The sequence below is a fragment of the Crinia signifera genome, chromosome 1, assembly GCF_055691185.1.
Source record: "Crinia signifera chromosome 1, ASM5569118v1, whole genome shotgun sequence".
In the NCBI taxonomy this organism is placed as follows: domain Eukaryota; kingdom Metazoa; phylum Chordata; class Amphibia; order Anura; family Myobatrachidae; genus Crinia; species Crinia signifera.
The window spans coordinates 180,026,974-180,048,859 of NC_139217.1; the positions used below are offsets into that span (position 1 = coordinate 180,026,974).

Below are 21,886 nucleotides of genomic sequence, written 5' to 3' on the forward strand. Positions count from 1 at the left end.
TTTTCCAACGATCTAGGTCTCTCATCCACAGGCATTATTCACTTCCGCTCATGATTGCAGGACTTTCTTCGGGCTGTTCCCACTCTGTGGAATGCTCTCCCACCCACAATAAGACTCTCCTCCAGTCTCCAAACAATTCCTAAAACTCATCTCTTCAGGCAACTTATCAAATTCTGGACCCACCCACATAACCTTTATAAGTCTTCCCTATCCAATTACATCCCCACTGAACAGTCCACACATTTTTTTTTCTATCTTCAATATTTCCTGACCCCTGGCCAACATTGCTGTGTGAACAAATCATACAGCCCACAAATGACCTTTACAAACGGGTGGTCCATTAAGCAATAGAGAACACCTATCCTTGTGTACCGATGCCTATTTCCATTTCGATTATAAGCTTGCGAGCACGGCCTTCCTACTTCTAGGACTGTCTGTTATTACCCATTTTGGTTTTATCGCTGTTGCTTTCCAATTGTAAAGTGCAATGGAATATGCTGCACCATGGAAAAAGCAAATAAGCAGGGTTGCATTGTACACCAATTTATATTTATAAAGCATATTGAATAATCATTCCACAACATTATGAGTACAGAAACAGTGTCCATTATTAGCAAGAAGCAGCTTATTTTCTTTTTATTGTCTTCGGCTTGGTTATGAAAATTTTAATGTTCGTTATCGGCTGTACAAAAGGATATTAATTATGGACAGACAATCGTTGCTTTAAGGCACTAGTGTGTGCACACATCAGTTGTAGATACAACAGACCACAACATGAGATGTCAATCAGCGGACAAGTGCCACAGTCATCATATAGCAATGACTATTGAAAAATTATATATACACATTAGCAGTGCAGCGAGCAAAATTATCTATATTTATAAAAGCCTTCTCCAGTCTTCTTTCCAAGCTTCTTCTCAGCTACCAGCTTATTAAGCAACTCACTGGGTGCAAAGAGGGGATTTTCAGGTTCCATCTGGTGCCAACCTGGGCATTCAAGGAAAAAAAGGAACAAACATTAGCATTTATAGGTAGCGAAACTATTGTAATCATAACAATAGAGTTCTTGCTTTAGAACAGTCTTTACAATGGAGAGCTGCCACTATTCAATAGAGATCAGCAGATGCTTCTTCACCACTTCTGTACATAGCATTTGAGTTTGCAATGTACAACACAAATACATGAAGAAGACAACTGTTACATGTACCCTAGAGCAGGTTCCTCAAACACAGTTGTCAAGTCATACCAACAGTCCAGGTTTTATGGCTATACAGGCTTAGGCACAGGTGACTTTGTTTTTACCACAGTCATCTTGATTATGCCATTTGTGCATAAGCCTATACAGCCCTAAAACCTGGACTGTTGCTGTACCTTGAGGACCACTGCCCTAGAGCATGGCGGCACAACCTGCAACCATACACTAGGCAATATTGTTAACATTGCTCAGAAAGGACTATTGTTAGCAATATCGCCTAGTGTGTACACTCCTCATCATTAACAATGCGCACTCCCACACGTCGTTAACGTCCAACATTTCCGGAAGAGGGATGTCATCGTTAACGATGGTCATGCGGCAGCACAGTCATCGCTCTCCTGCCATCGGCAAGTGTGTATGGAGGCTTTACTTAAACTGTAAAAAGCCAATCACTTCATTCATGAATTAGAAAGTTGCTCACACAATTTCCACAGTCCAGAAATACAAAAGATGCACACACGGCTGCGTCCACAAATATCTAGCCTCAATACGGCATGTACGTGTTAGCTTGCTGGTCCTGTGCAAGTTAATGTAGGGTGTGTTTTTGCCATATATTGCAGCTTTAATACACCGCAATGCAACTAGAATACACCAGGAGACTCTGCTGATTAACTTAATATGTGACATTTGTATATTGTGTGTAACAGCGTGTATTTGAAGTACAATAGATCTCTGTATGGGGAAAAATCCTGATCCAGACCGAGATGAGGGAATTGGACTTTTTTTTTTTTTTTTTTTTTAAACATTGTTAAATTCCTCAATCCTCTGACAAATATGTGATCATTACTGGCCAGTTGGCAGATCTGCGATGTCAACAGGTCGGGGATCGTGGCACCAGATATATGTGTCACCAATCAGTGCAGTCTACTAGTCACATTGTCAAGATGCAATTTAGGGATAAAGATATGCGCAATGCTAGAGTCTAGAGACCTGGCGTGCCAAGGGAAGCTTTTTGGCATGATTGCAGGACATATCGGGCCATTAAAATGAACAAAACTTAAATGAAATATTCTAATATAAACTTCTCCTAGGAAAACCAGATTCTATTTATTTTACTTGCAGAAAAAAAAGGCAATAAATTAAATTTTCTTTCTGGGGAGGTCAAACAAAGAAATAAACATTATGCATACCATCAATGATGTATTTACTGGTGTCAAGGCCAACATAGTCCAGCAGTTCAAATGGACCCATTGGGTATCCAGCTCCCAATTTCATTGCCACATCAATGTCTTCTTTCGATGCATGGCCTAAAAAAATAGCAATTTTCAGATGAGATTTCAGACATCACATGCAGCTATTGGGCAGATAGCAGTTACCATTACAAATAGCTACACGGAGACCGATAGAAGTTAAAAGAAAAGTAGTCATGTAACCATTGAATAATAGGACATACAAGGTGCACCTGCATAAAGACGAACAACACCACATTATGTACAAAGTGTACAATACATCAATAATAAGATTTTAAAAAAAAATACAGTATACACGAGAATCTGAGAGCTATCCATAGCAAATAAGTACAGTAGTATATGTTACAATCACAGTGATGTAGTCAGTATCCCAGGAGTACTCTGGGAAGAAGTGTCAAGAGTACTGGACAACTACCTGGGGGGGTGGGAGGGTGAGGAAGGGACTAAGTAAAGGTCCATGCACACTGGGCAATTATGCCCAGCGTGTATGCTGACCAATGATGGAGACAATCGCTGGGCTGAGAACCCTCAGTGCATACACACCGAGTGATTTTCCCCCAGGGTGGACAATTATCCATAACAGGACGATATGTGAAGCCATCCAGTCCCTCGCTCATCTGCTGGTAATTCCAGATGAACGGTGGCCGCTGGCGATGATGCAGCTTTCCAGCTGAAAACAGCTCAAACCGGTAAACTGAGCTGCTTTCAGCTCAAAGTCACCCGGTGTGTATGGAGCTTAAGAAGGAGAAGGAAAGATTTAGTAAAAATTATGCTGCACACATTATATTAGTGCATGAGACAGACACAGTATTAAATCAAAGCCGGTATTTCCAAAAGTCAGAAATAAGCAGCACTTTTCACCGATAATAGGTCGAATATACATTCTACCTATTCAATGTATTTGGCCATCAGAAATTTTACAGAAGTCGGAGAGCCCACAAATATTGGCACACATTGAATACCCCACAAAGGCTGTAGGGTTCTGTAGTGTTTTGTATATGCTTTGTAGCAAAGTGTCCTCACACCCTTGTGATAAGCCTAATTTACCAGTGTACTGGTCACATTCAAACATGAATATAATAGAATCTTATTTTGTGCAAGCTGTATTCACACATATAGCAGAACTGTATTTATCAAATCATCCTGGGTACCAAATATATTGATGTCTGACAGAACAGGTATACCAGCCAGTGTAACAAACATTCCTGAGTCACATCACATGTATATTATGTACAGTACATGCAGAGGAGAAACACTGTTCGTTTCTCTCACCACTAGGTGGCAGCAAAGTTTAAGAAGTGCGATAATAATATTCTTGCAGTATTAGTAACAATCTAGTACCCCTTTCACACTACAGCTCTTAAACAGTATATTGCCGGTTTTTTGCCTTTTTAAATGGTTAGAGCTGCAGTGTGAAAGCTCCAGGGTGCTTTAACCGTTTAAGAAATACTGGTATTTCTTAAACGGTTAAAAAGCAGTGTCCTAGCCGTTTCAGAGCCGTTTTTTATGCAATGTGAAAGGCTCTTTTTCTATGGCTTGAAACGTGTTCCTTGGGGGGGTTAAACAGGTTGAATGTGTGAATGGTATTACATTCTATTTAAAACGGTTTTCACCTGCAATGTGAAAGGGGTTTAGGGGCTCAGACCAGTTTTAAATACTGTTTCAAAATACCGGGTCTTAAATGTTTAGGCCACAGGTCTTCAACCTGTGGCCCTCCAGATGTTGTAGAACTACATGTCCCAACATGCCCTGACAGTTTTGGTATGCTCTTAAAGGAAAAAATGTGGCAATGCATGTTGGAACATGTAGTTTCACAACATCTGGAGGGCCACAGGTTGAAGACCCATGGCAATGTGAGAGCAATATAGAATAGATCACAATGGCATGAACTTTAGCATTACTAGCTGAAGCCTGTATTTACTATAAAATAAAGATTATATTGTAGAAAGTGCATATACTTTGGTATGCAAATTAAATATTTGTTAGAATGTAAACTATCACGAGCAGGGCACGCTAACCTCATGTGCTTTTCCTTCTCTGAATTATACCATCTTTGATTGCACCAAATCCATTGGTTTTCTGCCACACTGATACTAATTCCAGTGTCCTCTGCTGATGAAGCACTGTATATATTCACACTTTGTACTTGTCCCCTATTGTATTCAACTGTAAAGGCACCCATCCACTAGTGCAATATGGCCACTGCAAGTTCACGTGCACCTCGCATTGCAGTTCCAACAGGGTGCCATGAATTTTTATTGCAGTCTGTCGTGGCCCTTGCTGGGATCGGATACAACAGTTGTTTTCAACCTCAGTCCTCAAGGACCCCCAACAGTGCACGTTTTCCAGGTCTCCACACAGAACCACAGGTAAAATAATTCGCTCAACCTGTGATCTTTTAAAATGTGTCAGTGACTAATGAATGCACCTGTTCACCTGCCAGGTGACCTGGAAAACGTGCACTGTTGGGGGGTCCTTGAGGACCGAGGTTGAGAATCACTGGGATAAGATACATTTTATGCAACAGGACCCCATACAATGTATAGTATGGGATCCTGACACCAAGCACGTTTCCGGGTGAGATACTGGGGTACCGCATGCAATACCTCGCCCTAGTGGATGGGGGCATTTAGTCACTGTTTTGCTTATTGGTTTATGTACTCTGTAATTGGGCACATAAGCACCAGGTTCTCTAGGCTGAATGCAAACATTGATATATGAAGTTATTCTCACTGGTACACAGCAGGAGCTGCACTGTGACAGGCAGAGCCAGGGTACTTGTGTTACGAAAGCTTCACAGTGCAGGAAAGTTGCAAACATGTGACCTATGGATTATAGTCAGTGGTTCTCCAGCTAAAAAATCATACATACTGTGTGCTTCCAAGACCACAGCATTGATTTGTAACTCTGCAAAAAAACATGGTGCAATGACCTTAAAAGAAAGCAGAGAGTTTAATATTTATAATCCCTCACTACAATATAAGTGACATAAAGAGGTTTATTAGTAACAATGGGCACTCTTAAAAGCAGGCCAAACATTTTATTACTGATCGTTAAAAATAAAGTATTAATACAAATAAAATGTAAAATTGACTACAGCCTTCAAAAAAATGGAACTCTTAGTCAAATATTGCAGTTCTACAAAAATGCACATGGAAAGATATATGCCAGGTCATGCATTCTTGGGAGTGGACAATTGGACAAATAACAGCTAGAAGTAACCAATCAGAACATACTAAATAAATGCTAGGGCAGCAAGGACGGTGTAATGGTTAGCATTACGGCCTCACAGCACTAAGGTAATGAGTTCTATTCTACCATGGCCCTAACTGTGCAGAGTTTGTATATTCTTCACCAGGTACTCTGGTTTCCTCCCACAAACCTAAAATACTGGTAGGTTAATTAGCTCCCAACAAAATTAACCCTAGAATGTGTGAATATGTGGTAGGGAATATAGATTGTAAGCTTCACTGGGGCCAGTACGGATGAGAATATGTAAATAATAAATAAACGCTAGTTAGAAGCTAGCTGCTTTCTCTGGGAAATGCCTCTAATCTTTAGAAGGAATGATACAATTTCCCCATAGTTCACTATGCAGGGAAGCGGCAGTCAGAACATGCTGAAAGCACCCTGTACAAGGCAAGGACAAAGAAAGCTTTGTGTATTTTTTTTTTAAACATCTATGTGTAAAAGACAAGATCATGTGCATGTTCTACAGTCAGCAGAGTGTAGCTTGGGACAAAGTACAAATTAGAGCATTTTCCTACTGGTTAAGAAGAAAAAAAAAAAACAGGAATAGCTCTATCTCTAATGGGGCCTACACATGGGGAGATTTTGCTGAGTGCTCTGAGCATTGCTAGATCAGACAGCACACAGTGCTACACAGCGCTCTGTGCTGAGCAGATCGCTGGCCCAGACTGGCGATTATAGATTTATCCAGCATGCTGTATATTAATCGCCGGGCGATAGCGACCTGTGGGGCCGCGCAATGCTAAGGCCCTACACACGGAGCCATGTAGGGACATTTTCCAAGCGATCTAGTCCGATAGCTAAGAAAACGCCCTGAAATCACCCCGTGTGTAGGTTCCATAAGCCATTCTCACCATGCTATTTAATCACTATGGGCCAGAGCAAACCGGCTTTCAGTGAGGACTACTTTATTACAGCTGTCATGGCAGAAGACCTGCTGAAGGGATAGCATCTGGGCAAATGGAATATTTTGGTGCAGTTTTCACCTGGAGATTCTTTGCATTTACAGTTTAGAAAAATAAATCCAACATCTTATTGCTTACTATATGGCTACACACCTGTGTACACAGTAATCGGATACCAGGGTAGATAATACTTCTGATACTGTAATATGTAAATCTACCCTGCAACACTATTGTAGACTCTTTTGGGTCCCCTCTCAGTCAGAATGCTAGGAAAGAGTTATACAGCAATGTACCTCGCTCATAAAGCCGCACTGATTCCATTAAGTAGGGCACCAGCAGACGGTTAACAATGAATCCAGGAGTATCCTGAAGAAAAACAAAGAATATTAATTCATATAACTAAGGGTAGAGTAGGACTTATTTCTCACACAGACATTACAGTGGAAGCACTCCACACAGCTGCTCTGGGGAAAACTATCCATGCTGGCTAGTGGGACCAACAGCACAAGGACTGGGAGAGAAGGGTCAGGATTGGTCTTTCCAGGCATAGGGTAAAGGCCTTACTGTGTATTGTATTGTAGTACTGTACAGTGAGTGAGAGAAAACACAAACATGGAGCCACTATTCATTTAAGTACAATTCATTAATTTGCAGACCATAATTGCTTTCCTCTTTACCTTACATGAAACAGGAATTTTTCCAAGTGCTTTACTGAAATCCGTGAGGGAGTCCAACGTTGTCTGGCTTGTCATTGGGGTCTTAATGATCTGCAAGAAACGAAGAAGGGAACAAAAAAAAAAAAATAGAATTATCATCTCCCTTATTACTAAACTGCACCTGGGAGGGGTATGCAAACAGTGAAGATTTTTCACCTAGATGAAAAATCATCACCGTCAATGTTTTATTAACCCTCTTCAATTAAAGTTATGAGTTTTCAAATAGGCGAAAAAAGAAACAAACTGTATGGGCGAACCCCCCCCCCCCAAACAAACCATGTTGGTGTGCAGTGTAGTACATTTAGTCATTTTTTGCTGTTTGCAAGTGTGTAGCCAGCATAACAATGACACTACCAGTCTTACTATTGGTAAAGCCAGTGCTGTAGTTTTTAAATAATGCAATACTTTCATTTAAATAAACATTTATCGGTACTCTTTACCTAGCACGGCGCCCATCGCGACCATCGCATGCACTAAAAAACGGGTGCGATGCGATGCCCGCGATTTCCCATAGGGACCAATGTTAAAAGTCAGATTGGTCGCGATTTTTACATAGGAATCAATGTTAAATGGGCCACAGAGCCCTAATAGTCCCCCTGAAGTGTGAAATGGCCCCCTCAATTTTTAACGCCACCCCACGATCAACGTGAACCCGAAGCGTGGCGAGCGCAGCGAGCCCGCGAGGGGCGGCGGTACGCGTCCTCCGACCTTTTCATACCCCCACTATCCACGTCGGCGTGGAGTTGAGAATAGAATAGTGTGGCGAGCGCAGCGAGCCACCGAGCCCGAAGCGTGGCGAGCGCAGCGAGCCCCGCGAGGGGATGCGGATACCTTCACAGGTAAACGCGTCCCCTCGCGGGCTTCACAGGTGTCCGCGTCGCCACGGACACCTGTGAAGCCCGTGAGGGGACGCGTATAACTGTGAAGGTATCCGCGTGCGCTCGCCACGCTTCGGGCTCGGTGCGCTCGCCACACTATTCTATTCTCAACTCCACGCCGACGTGGATAGTGGGGGTATGAAAAGGTCGGAGGACGCGTACCGCCGCCGCTCGCCACGCTTCGGGTTCACGTTGATCGTGGGGTGGCGTTAAAAATTGTGGGGGCCATTTCACACTTCAGGGGGACTATTAGGGCTCTGTGGCCCATTTAACATTGTTTCCTATGTAAAAATCGCGGGCATTGAGCCAATTAACGCTAAAATCGCGACCAATCTGTCTTTTAACATTGATCCCTATGGGAAAATCGCGGGCATCGCGTCGCACCCGTTTTTGATTTACCCGCGATGCCCGCGATTTTTTACCCCCGACGCCCGCGATTGTAATCGCGGGCGCCGTGCTAGGTAAAGAGTACCCATTTATCTATATATGGAATAAGATCATTGCATTTTTAAACACATAGCTCTCAAACGCCTTAATACTTAACGATACAGATTCAGAATGCTTATGAAGACCAGTACTTCTATGTCTGAGAGCTGCATATTGATTTGTAATTTAAAAGGTACTGAACAGCTTGGCAAGCTTCAACTTAGCCGAAAAAATTATGTTCTAATAAATGAATGAGGTACTTATGTAATATCTGGGCTCCCGTTTTTCTTATGAGACCGCGTCCCCTCGCCACGCTTCGGGCACGGTGGCTCGCTGCGCTCGCCACACTATATAAAATCAACTCCATGCGTAGTTGGATAGTAGGGGTATGAAAAAATGGGGTGCATTTAACATGGGAGCCCAGATAATACATAAGTACCATGGATGATAAATTGGAACTACTTTTCATCAGAGACACTCTCATGGTTTATTTCAGCAAAAATCCAATGAGTAATCTTATTGCTAGTAGTAATTTTCAGGGAAAGGTTGTTGTATACAAAGCTGCAATGTTATTACTGGTCATCAGTTAATTTGATAAAGTAGGTAAGTATGACTAGGTTTGGGAACCTTGGTTTACATACACTACCATCCCAGTGGGTGATTAAGGTTTTCCCTCAGTTGTTGGGCATGGTTGGACATAAGGTTATTTTTATATCATATTTTAGGTATGGTACATCTGGTGACCTCTATCATTCATGGGTCAGTGCTGTCTGGTTTAGTAAGTCTATTACATTATGGCCTGGGTGCATTATCTTCAATAAATGCTTGTTATATGTGGCGTGTGTAACAGCTTTATCCTATTTGATGTAGTCCCAACGCTGCCACCCTGGATTTTGTTCTCCCCTCCTCCACAGTCTTTTTCCTCTAGTTTTATCCGTTCCTTCCCTTCTACAGTTTTAGGGTTTTTGTGTCAAATACATTTGCCATGCAGTATGTGTATACTAATGCTTTGTTCATCTCATTTTGGTGCTCTTTATTCCTATAAGTATATTCTATCTCTTGCAATAAAATATATATAGGTTTTAATACAACAAATATAGAGGAGTGGAAGCAAGTGTGTGTAGTGCTAGTTCTCCTTTTAGCTGCGTAACACTTATTGGCACCACTCCACTACAGCAACAGACCATGTGCATGGTTTGTGTCATTTAAACAAGCTCTGACCAAATTTTAACACTTACCTCTACAAGCTTCATCATGGGAACTGGGTTAAAGAAGTGTAGTCCTCCAAACCGGTCCTGCCTGGTAGTGGAATTGGCTATATCAGTTATTGGCAATGAAGAGGTGTTGCTGGCAAATATGGTGTGTCTGTAACAGGAACAGGAAAATCTTATCAGCCAACCAGGAAATTGCTAAAGATGTCAAAATAGGGAACGGTCACACGACAATACCCCTTTACCAAGGTTTGCCATTTCAAAGAGTTTCACTTTCTCTTTTATACATGTGGTCATGCACGTCAATTTTCTATTTCATCTTATTTTAATTTGCTACAAAAGTCTAGAAACGGGTGAGGTAATGTGTGACAAGAAAAATGTCCTGTTATATGACACATTAGTTGTCTAGCTATTAATCAATTCTCATTATCCAATGACAGAACATGCAAGTGCCTATAAATGAAATGTCCCACTTAGTTTTAGTGTACATTTCCTAACTGATAATCAGACCATATAGAAACCTTGCTTTGGGATGTACTGCTATCTGGATGACTTGATGATGATAATGCCCAGTCTTGCAAGACTGGGCATTAACTGGTTGGCAGTAACTTTTGCAACAATAGAACATTATTTGTACTGGCTGCAGGATTACGTCCTGTTGTAGTGACATGGAGGGATACAGTAGACTAAAAACATGCACATTTATTTTTGTAAATTAAATAATGAGTATCAATAAAAACTATATGTAAAAACTAAGCTGTAGGATCATCAGTATTTTACAAGATCGTATATTTACTAAAGTACTGGTATAAAGAAGTGGAGATATTGCCCATAGAAACCAGATTCTACTTATCTTACACCTTCTAGAAGAGAATCGCTACAATTTGATTGGTTGCTAAGGGAAACACCTCCACTACTATAAATATCCACTTTAGTAAATACACAAGCCTTCAAAAAAAGAAATAAAAAAATAAAGAAAATGAAAGAACATTGAAATTAACATCTAGCATTGAGAAGATTAATGATGCTTTTTCAGCCTTCACTTATGTGTTTAAATGTAACAGAGGGGTGACGGATGACTGCCCGACAGTCGAGATTCCAATGGTTAGTACTCTGACATTGGAATCCGACTGTTTAAATTCCCAACAGTCGGGATCCCAACTGACAGAGGCTTATCTCCCTTGTGGGGGTCCACGACCCCCATAGAAGGAGAATAGAACCTGTGGCAAGCAAAACGAGCCACCGAGCCTGCAATGTGCCTTCTTTGCGCTCGCCCCCATGTCAGAGCACCGGAAGTCGGACCTCAATACCACACCCGTAACAGAGGGACATACTCTGGAGCAAATTTATCCAGCTTCTTGAAGAGCTCATTTTTCACTTCCAAATTCTCGACAATAGCTTCAACCACCAAGTCAGTGCTGTGTACCACAGCGGCAGGGTCTGTGCTGGTGCTGAAGTTGGATAACGTCTTTGTGATAAACTGAGAAGCAGCCTGCAAAAATGTAGTCAGAAAGAAAGCTAGTTACAGTTACACACAAGCAGTTTGAGGGGGTTAAACATTTTAATAGTCAAAAATTGCACCTGGGAAAAACCATGCTGCACTGCAAGTTGGACAGATGTAAAATATGCACAAAAAAAGTTAGATGTAAAAAGGGTGTGTCTAAGCTCAAATCTAAACTGCAGTGTAAATATAAAGTGGTTCAACATTTGTAAGCTAGATGCAAAAGCAGCCAGTATTTACCATGCATTCAAACTAGACAAATTGTTTATTTTTTTTGCTCTACTATAAACTCAAAATCAGCCCATAAGGGTAATATCCTATTAGCAGCGGTACTTTCCTGCTGCTAAAAGGTTCGCCAGGGGTTTTCTTTTTTGCCCCAATTCCATTAAGCCTATCCCCAGATACCAGCACTTATCAGGGATTGTACTTTACGTGCCTAATTTACACAAAGCATAAGCCCTGAAAAACAGCTGCCAAAGCCTGCGATAACACGTGGGATCAGGGATACATTTCTGTTTTTGTCACTTTTTCAGCTGTTATGGACAACCTCTAATTAAATACGACTATAGGCACTATTATTCATAAATCACAATATCAGGCCATGATTATTGCCCGAAAGTGCATCGTTGAACTACTTCCAAAGTAGAGAATGTTCATCATTTCAGTTACTGTATTATTCTGCAATTAACAGCCTCAGGACGGGATGCAGTCACTTTCCCGGCGGCCAAAATCACAACGCCGGAATCCCGGAACTTAGTCCCTCTGTAGGTGTCCATGATACAGATAGAAGGAGAATAAATTAGTGTGCCAAGCGCAGCGAGGCACCGGGCCCGCAAGGTAGGGCGATCCATGCACCCCCCCCCCCCTTGTCGGGATTTCGGCAGTCAGGATTCCAGCTTCCGGATTTTGACCGCCGGGATTCCATACCAATTCCCTCAGGACATACAGTATATTACATAATCTGATATGACTTTTGTGTCTCAATTTAAGCTCAATCATTAATAAAATATTTTATGTCATTTTAGAGATGCATTTGCACAAGATAAAATGCACTACCAAACTTCCTTTTACCATAACAGCAGTCCATATGCTGCACCCTATTGCTAATTACATACATCAGACTATGTTAGAGCTAAATAATCTGGTTCTGATCCAAGCCCTGGAATATTTGTACTGAACATATCAACACAGATATCCTATTATCCACGTTCATAAAAAACAAACAGACTAATATCGCAATTATAGCCCGATGGTGATTATCTGGCTAACCAAATACAGGTTGAGCAGCCCTTATCCAAAATGCTCAGGACCAGAAGATTTTTGGATAAAGGCTTATTCCGAATTTTGGAATATTTTTATATTTGAATGAGCAATTATGTATATTATTGTATAAGCACATCAAACACATGAAATACACACAAATCGATTTTATTTGTGCATGAAACACGGTTTTAAAACATGAAACAAAGTTTGTGTACAATATACCGTAAGACACTGAATTTGAATGCCAAGCAATCATGTCCTGGCACATATTTAGTGCCAGTTACATGTTATTTCCCCAGTAGTGCCAGTTACATATCATGTCCCCAGTAGGTTTTTAGCAAAAAAATAAAAAATAAAAGTACATTTTGGAGACTACGGTTTTCGGAATAATTTGGATAACGGATATTTGGATAAGGGATACTCAACCTGTATAGCTATTTATTTTGGACAAATAATGTCCCATGTTCAGGTGATAACACAGGGGATCGAGGGTAAACACCAGGACCCATGTATAATTGCAGCTCTAAGGCTGTGTACACACGGGGGCGATTAAGTCTAATATTGCGGGTAATATGGTCGCTGAGCGACCATATTGCCCGCGATGGGAGTGTGCACCGGTGATATATCGCCGGGTGCGCACTCCCGTTTTCTCCCCCGTAGTGATCGCTGGTCGCAGGAACATGCTCCTGCGAGCTGCTTTTTTCCCACTGCCGGGCTCCCCCGGCAGTTTCTTTTTCATCAGCGACCAGGGACACTGGGGCAGATGTATTAAGCCTGGAGAAGAGATAAACTGGAGATAAAGTGGAAGGATATAATGCACCAGCCAATAAACTCCCAACTGTTATATTTCAAACACATCTGATTGGCTGGTGCGTTATCTCCTTCCACTTTATCTCCAGTTTATCTCTTCTCCAGGATTAATACATCTGCCCCACTGAGCAATATATCACTGAGCGATATATCCCCCTGTGTGTACGGGGCTTATGGGATGTTATCAAGGATTATGTTTTGCGTACCTCTTAATTCACCATAAGTGCTGCTATTGCTTGATAAGTGCGCCGGCATCAAGGCTAATACGATAGCCCTCTGTAATCCATTAGCATTGGTAGATTACCACTAATTGGATATCCTACTGAGTTTTAATTCATGGTGGCAAGTATATTTCTGTTATATCTATTACTAAAAACAAAAAATAGAAATAAAATACCAGAATGTCACCTCAGGCTTGTCTGCAAACATCTTCTTGGTGACTCTTTTCAAGCTGTCCTCGATGCTTTTGGCAGATTTTTTCAAGATGTCCTCAGTCTGGTCCACTAATACTACTGTATGACCTGTAGCTGCAGCCACCTACAAAGAATAATGAGCAGTTATGTCAAAAATGCATATTTCCAGGATGCTACAAAAGGATGGTGCTCATCTATAATAATGAATATAAATCTAATTTATATGAATAAAGGTATATTTGCATATTAAATGTTTTTACCTCCTTCTAAAGTAAAGCTCTTAAAACGTGTTCATGCTAGAAAATAAAAGAAATAGAAATCTATGTCTGTATTGCATGATCATATAAATATTGCATCTGATGTTTTCAGCCTGTACCAGCATCAGAGGTGTTACAAGTTAAACGTGGGGGTGTGCCACACATGGGGCCTTATTCTAGTTCACTCTTAGAGGCAAATTCCTTCTTAGCTGGACAAAACAATGTGCACTGCAGGGGGGGGGGGGGGCGGCAGATGTTACTTGTGCAAAGAGAATTAGATTTGGGTGGGGTTTTACTTCAAAATTAGATCTATATTGCAGTGTAAAAATAAAGCAGCCAGTATTTACCCTGCACAGAAACAGAATAACTCACACAAATCTAATTCTCTCTGCACATTTTACATCTGCCCCCCTGCAGTGCACATTGTTTTGTCCATCTAAGAAGGATTTTGTCAGAGAGTGAACTAGAATAAGGCCCATGGTTCCTGGTTCATACGCCTCCTGGTAGGCCAGCCGCCTATTTAAATTAGGCTTCAATCAATACAATCCTGTAGCAGATGGATTGTATGATGAATTGTGAACACAATGGCATATATTTAATGCCGTGGGCGAGCGGTGACTGCGAGCAGGACTTTTTGCTCACAGTCACTGCTCACCCTGTCAGTATTCAACTGACCCCCCTCATACGCAAATTCCCCCTCGCTCCGTTTTTTGAGCGAGGGAGAATTGGCGTATGTGCCTCCAAAAGCTGCGAGAATCGAGGCTAATTACAGCGAGTTTGCTGCACTAGCCGCGGCTCTCGCAGTTTAGGGGAATCCTCGCCGTTCTGTGACGGCGAGGATTCCCTCGGAACGTTGCATAGTGCGAGCGGCCGGCACGGGGGTTAAACTGCGAGGATCACTGGTTTTCTGTGATCCTCGCAGTTTAACCCCCTCGCACCGGCATTGAATACCTGCCATTGTGTATCCAAAAACCACCAAGGACTGCTGGGGAGTTGAAGGGAAAGTTGGACACAATCATGATGTAATAAGGTCTTTCTGATGTATGGCAAAGCAAAGGAGGGGGAAAAAAGCCTTTACAACCATCAGCAACAGAGACCAAAGGTGGAGAAATGATAAAAAAAAAAAAAAAAAAAAACTGCTGAAATAAGCAGTTTCGAAGGTCTGCAAAGCTGGAAATAAACATTAAGCAAAGTGTTTGTTCATACCAACCTTTTCTCATATTGGGGCAGATGTATTAAGCCTTAACAAGAGATAAATACAGGGGTGATAAAGAGAGATAAACACCCAGCCAATCACCTGCTAACTGCCATGTTACAAGCTGCAAATCAGCAAGAAAATCAGCAAGGAGCTGATTGGTTGGACATTTATCTCTATCACCCTTGAATTTCTCTCTTGTTAAGGCTTAATAAGCATCAATGATCACGCTGTACAGACAAGCAGTAGTACAACTTGCAGATCAGCCCTGGTGGCAGCAGGGCATTCTTTAGGGGAGGACTTTTTGGTACTTCTGTAATTTCACAGCGGCACTGCCCGCAGATCGCATTGTATGCAAATTTTAGCACAACCCCACTATCCACGCCAGCATGAAGCGCAGCGAGCTCTGCGAGGGGACGCGGTAAGCATCCTCCTGACCTGTTCATACCCCCACTATCCACGTCGGTGTGGAGTTGATTTTATAAAGTGTGGCGAGCGCAGCGAGCCCTGCAAGGAGATGTGAAAAATGAGCCCCCGAAGCGTGGCGAGGGAATGCGGAATACACGTCAAGTAATCCGCACCCCCTCCCAGGGCTTGCTGCGTTAGCCACGCTTCGGGCTCGTTTTACGCATGTGCTCGCCACGCTTTGGGCTCAGTGACTTGCTGCACTCGCCACGCTTTTCAAAATCAACTCCAAACTGACGTGGATAGTGAAGGTATGAACAGGTCGGGAGGACGCGTCCACTCGCCACGCTTCGGGCTGGCATGGATAGTGGGGGTGTGCTAAATCACCTTGCATGCAAATCTTATGCAAATTGCATGCGATTTGCATATGATGCGATCCGCAGGCAGTGCTCCCGTGAAACTACACAAGTACCGACTTTTTTACAGCCCAGGAAAAAAAAAAGCCACTTCCACTTCACCATTTCACGCGGAGGGCCTTGTTTGTGTCCGTATGAAATGTGATTTGAATTCTGGTTATTTCATATTTTTTTTACTGCAGTCACGAGTTTTTGCAATCCACCCCAGTGCATAGTGTTCATTCTACACCGCTATCTTTGAAAACCCATGCAGTTCCTCTTCCCTGCCTGGGGTGTCACTGGCTGCTGTGGTGCTTCTAGCACTGGTCTGGTTTGCATATCAGTGCTGATATACAGACCACATTATGCTAGAAACACTACAGCAGACAGCGACACTCCAGGCAGGGAAGAGGAACTGCATGGGTTTTCAAAGATAGCGGGTGCTAGAATGAACACTAAGTGCACCCCCCCCCCCCCCCCCCCATCCGTCGTCCGGGAGGTGAATGGATGCCGCACACAGGCAAACATTCACCTCCTCTGCTGCGGTCTGCAGAGTATAGCAGACAGCAGCGAAGGCTGTCTGTACCCCCCCGTCCAACCTGCGGACGCTGCAGTCCACAGGTTGCACGTACCCCATTGATGTAAATGGGAGCTGGATCGGATGGCCCGGTGTACCCATTTACACTGCCCTCTACCCAGATCCTAGCCGTGTTCTACCCAGGTCAGGACCTGGGTAGAAGTCCTGTGTAAAGGGACACGGCGTGTCCCTTTTACACCGCTGCTGACCCGCCGAAGACCAGGGGTTTTGCGGCGGTGTAAAAGGGGTATTACTATGTAGACAGTACAGTATGTTCACATGACAATGCCAGTGACGGGATCCCAACACTGATGTAATGCTATGGTAAGCGGCATGTTTAAAGTTTCAACACTTGCGTAGTGTTCATCCTAGCACCCGCTATCTTTGAAAACCCATGCAGTTCCTCTTCCCTGCCTGCTGTAGTGCTTCTAGCACAGTGTCGTCTGTATATCAGTACTGATATGCAAAGCAGACCCGTGCTTGAAACACCACAGCAGACAGCGACACCCCAGGCAGGGAACAGGAACTGCATGGGGTTTCAAAGATAGCGGGTGCTAGAATGAACACTGCTAGCGCATGTTGATCTCTTGACTGAATCCTTTTAACTGCAGCAAAAGTTTGCATGGCAGGGTTCACAAATTTTTACACAAAGAATATTTAATATTCAGTTCAGAAAAAGGAAGCCTGCACATACACCATTAAGTGGACCTGATTCAGCAGAAATTTAGGAGTGCTTTGCTGAACAGGGAAGTGCTCTCATATTGTCTGCGCAGCCTAGCAAGCGCAGGGCCATGTTTATGGTTGTATTGACTGCGTGTTACATTATGCAGGTGCCATACACCACCCACCCCGCACGGTCTGGGTGTGACTACGGGTTGGGATCGTTTGGTCTACAGAATGTTGGTAGACAAGCATTAGGTCAACATGGATCTAGGTCGACACAACCATTAGGTCAACAGTGTAGGTCGACATGGGGGTTTTCACTTTTTTTTTACCCGAATGTCGACATGGACACAGTTTCCAGTGCACCGCATCGCTCGCTATGCTGCGCTTGGCACAATATTTTATTCTCCCACCACAGCCTAGTGGATGGTAGGGCATGAAATACTACCTGCCGTCACATGTCGGCTCAATTAACATTGAAAAACCCCATGTCCACTTAATGCTTGTGTTGACCTAATGACCTGTCAACCTAGACACCTGTCGACCAACATGCTGTAGACCCAATGACCGTATAGCGCGACTACTATGCCCTCTTTTCCTTAGTGTCCCCAAGAATACACCTCAAGCAGATGGCCAGGCTATTAGCCGACCAACCACATAACACCCATTCTCTATGCCCTGCACTGTCTACCTATAAGATGGCGTATTGTTTTCAAGATTGGCTTTACTGACATTCAAAACCCTTTAAGACTATGGTCCAAAGTACTTGAAGCAGCTTCTGGTGGCATACTGCCCCTATTAATTATTGTGACCAGCAGATGATAGCCTATAACCAGTACGTAACCTCCCTGAACTCATCTGGGTGTCGAGCTTTCAGTTTTGTGGCTCATACTCTATGGAACTCTCTTACCTGCAGTTTGAAAAGCCTCCACTGTAGAATCCTTAAAAAATGGACTCAAGCCATATGCTGTGTACACACGGTGCGATTCAGGATCACTTCGATAGGATTTTGGACTATATAGTCCAAATCGAATAGAAAAATTTACCCTGAATCACAATATTAGCCACATTCGATCCGGATGCGTGGCCCCGCTCAAGTTTGATGTCTGGAATAAATTTTAAGAAGTCTTGGGATTCCCAACCCTGTGAATATTCAGCGACCAGGGAAGTGAATTTTATAGGTCATTGCTTGTTTTAGTCTATCACTCATTACTTTGTTTTATTCTAGTGGTAAATGACCTCTGCTAATAAGATAGTGGCCTTTATTGGCAATACAAACAGAACCTGATGATTGATCTTAAGAAAACAAATCTAAGCATCAAGTTAAAAAAACCCTGGTGCTTCCGACAAATCTAAGCATCAAGTTAAAAAAACCCTGGTGCTTCCGATCATGCTTGTGCCGGATACTTAAAAAGGGGAATTATTCTACTAGCAGAACATGGCCCTTTTAAATTTCAGGCATAAACACAATCGGAAGCTACACAGCCATCTCTGCCCTAACCATGCAGTCTACTACTGGATATAAAAGCATCTTGTATCTCGACCAACCATTCACAACCTGCATCCCTCACCCTTATTCTATGCATCCCTTTAGTAGAAGGCCCAGACTTGGTCCCCAACCTCATGCTGTTTTCCCTATTAGGGAAACAGGGAATAGAGATGTTCCAGCCTTTTCCCGAAACACTTAGCAGTTATTGCTGCTGGTTTAACTGCCCCCCATGAGCATCTCCATTTGAGAATCATAGATAATTTGTAGATTTTTGTAAATTCAGATGAGCGAAATTTGCACAAACCATTAGCAAGTCACACACTGGAGTAAATAGTGGACACAGATTGGCTACATTTGCCTCCAGTGACTGGGATACAAATTGGACACACTTAAGGATATTACCCTTATGACAATGCTGACACTCATGGCTACAGTGTGTGCCTCAGTACTTTCTCCATCAAACTGAAGGTATTGCATGGCTGTGCAAGTATGGTCACCCAAAGTGCAAAGATGTGCAGCTTCTGAGCATGTTAACATGAACATGGTTAGTGTTACACCACTGCATGACTTCACGTCAGAAGACAATCATAGGGTGGTCCATCCCTAGCACAGTGGGTGTGTGGCCCAGGCCCCCCTCTCTCATATCCTTATCTTCCAGCATTTGCCTCTGGTCCTGAGGAACCTTGTCACTTGGAAGCACAATGTGAGAGCACACCCCACTATGCATGCTGCCCGGGCCTACAATGTGCTCTGCTGCATGTCGCCCTACCGGTGCTACCCTTCTGCTGCCAGAGCTCCCGGTACACCCTCCCAGCACCATCCAGTCACCTGTCACCCCTAGCCAGCACAGGAGGTGACAGGAGTAAGGGGGCACTGGTTTGACACATGGGGAATCAAATATCACACACAGGAAAGCCAGGACTCTCAGCTGCCGTGGAACTGCAAGTCCCAGCCATCCTGCCACTAGTGAAACAACGTCACACACCGATGCTGTAAGCGGGCACAGAGTCACAAGCACATTACCGGACCCTCCTACCTGGGCTATCCCGGCTCCCATCAGGCCTCCTCCGATCACCGTCACATGTTTGATCGCTAACTTCTTGCCGGCAGCAGCGCTGCTGGACATGCACCGTACAAGAAGCTGGTGGCAGGCGGAGGCCATGGTTTAGGGCAGCTGCTAATGCAGGGCAGGCGGTAGAGCTGGCCGGGGCTGAAGGGCAAACAGCTGACAGTTGCAGCTCTTCCGTTTCCGTTCCCCACGTGTTCCCCGAGCTACAACTCCGCCCACTACTAGTGAATCCTTTTTCCTATAGGCCGTTACAATTACACAGGGAAAGTCGTAGAGGCGACGGCTGTCATATCTACTAGTGCTCCGGGAAATCCTCTCGTTGCTATGGTAGGTAGTCAAGGCCAGACCCGCGCTACCAGCGCTCGATGCAGGGTAGATAATCATCCTCAGACACAGAATAAAGGGGCTAGCAGAGGTGGTTACAAAATTGGGTACTTGTTTCCTAGCACGGCCACAATCTTAAGTAATTGTGGGGTGAATTTATGAAGCTTGGAGAAATGTTATCTATCCCCATAAAGAACGTTATGAGCAAGGTGATAATGGTTCAGCCAATCAGCTACAATATGTAAATTGACAGGTAAGAGCTGATTGGCTGAACCATTATCACCTTGCTCATAACGTTCTTTATGGGGATAGATAACACTTCTCCAAGCTTCATAAATTCACCCCTCAGTCCCTTAATTAAGGGACACGATTACCCCGATGGACCCGATTTCTTTTGAAATCAGGTCCATTTTGCCGGCTAGGAAACAAAAATCGGGGGCATCGCGTCGGTCGGGACCATTAACATTGGTCCCGACGCGACCGACGCGATGCCCCCGATATTTGCATTGACTTCAATGTTAAAAAATTTTTTAACATTGAAATCTTGTCGGGAACGGTAAAATATCGGGGGCATCGCGTCGGTCGGGACCATTAACATTGGTCCCGACGCGATGCGACGCGATGCACCCGATTTTTACATAGGATTCAATGTTAAAAAAAATTTTAACATTGAAATGGTGTAAAAATGTAAAAAAATGTGAAATGGGTCAATATGACCCATTTCACATTATAAATCTCCCCGTCGTCGCCCCACGATAGACGGCAACCCGAAGCGTGGCGAGCGCAGCGAGCCCGCGAGGGGCGGCGGTACGCGTCCTCCGACCTTTTCATGCCCTACTATCCACTAGGGCGTGGAGTGAGAATAGAATAGTGTGGCGAGCGCAGCGAGCCACCGAGCCCGAAGCGTGGCGAGCGCAGCGAGCCCCGCGAGGGGACGCGGATACCTTCACAGGTAAACGCGTCCCTTCGCGGGCTTCACAGGTGTCCGTGGCGACGCGGACACCTGTGAAGCCCGCGAAGGGACGCGATTACCTGTGAAGGTATCCGCGTGCGCTCGCCACGCTTCGGGCTCGGTGGCTCGCTGCGCTCGCCACACTATTCTATTCTCACTCCACGCCCTAGTGGATAGTAGGGCATGAAAAGGTCGGAGGACGCGTACCGCCGCCCCTCGCGGGCTCGCTGCGCTCGCCACGCTTCGGGTTGCCGTCTATCGTGGGGCACTGTGTACGCGCTTCAATTTGGGGGGGTTTGGATTTTTTTTCATTCAATCCAATGTAAAATTGGGTCCCAGGGACCCAATTTACATTGGATTTAATGAAAAAATCGGGTCAAAAATCGGTCGGTCGCGTCGATCGCATCGCATGCGACCAAATCGCATGCGATGCGATCGACCCGATTTTTTTCAGCACGACCACCCCGATCTTAATCGGTGTGGCCGTGCTAGGAAACAAGTACCCAAAATTGTGTTCAATAAAACTTTGGAGCCCCTGGTTGTTCACCCAGGACCAAATGTAATTATTTATGGTCAATTTAATTGGCAAAACGAGTGTTGGTTGCTGCCAATCATAATAAATATGTGGACAAACAGAAGCAAAACCTGACCATCGCCAACAGGATGATGTATAAACACTGTTTGCGTTAATCTTTTTCTAAATTTCTTACATTTCTTAATATACATTTGAGCCCAAGGGTTCT

The 21,886-nt window shown here is 43.7% G+C and overlaps 1 protein-coding gene across 1 annotated transcript; it reads right to left on the reverse strand.

Annotated features, from left to right (window-relative positions):
- Positions 1-527: 527 nt before the first annotated feature.
- HADH (hydroxyacyl-CoA dehydrogenase) lies at positions 528-20,074 on the reverse strand. The gene is made up of 8 exons (XM_083178563.1): positions 19,835-20,074; positions 13,813-13,941; positions 11,165-11,322; positions 9,858-9,984; positions 7,277-7,366; positions 6,893-6,965; positions 2,386-2,502; positions 528-987 (listed from the first exon to the last, which is right to left on the reverse strand). Exons 1-8 carry the CDS (start codon positions 19,958-19,960, stop codon positions 869-871), a joined length of 939 nt encoding a protein of 312 aa, XP_083034689.1. The 5' UTR covers positions 19,961-20,074; the 3' UTR covers positions 528-868.
- Between the last annotated feature and the right edge of the window lie 1,812 nt (positions 20,075-21,886).

Bases quoted from the DNA above. Each gene is read 5' to 3' on its own strand.
- HADH (XM_083178563.1), bottom strand. From the start codon at position 19,960: ATGGCCTCCGCCTGCCACCAGCTTCTTGTACGGTGCATGTCCAGCAGC. The intron at 13,942-19,834 runs GTAGGAGGGTCC...TATTCTTTGTAG, and splicing joins TGGGAGCCGGGATAGCCCAG to GTGGCTGCAGCTACAGGTCA. The intron at 11,323-13,812 runs GTGACATTCTGG...ACATTTTTGCAG, and splicing joins TGTTTGCAGACAAGCCTGAG to GCTGCTTCTCAGTTTATCAC.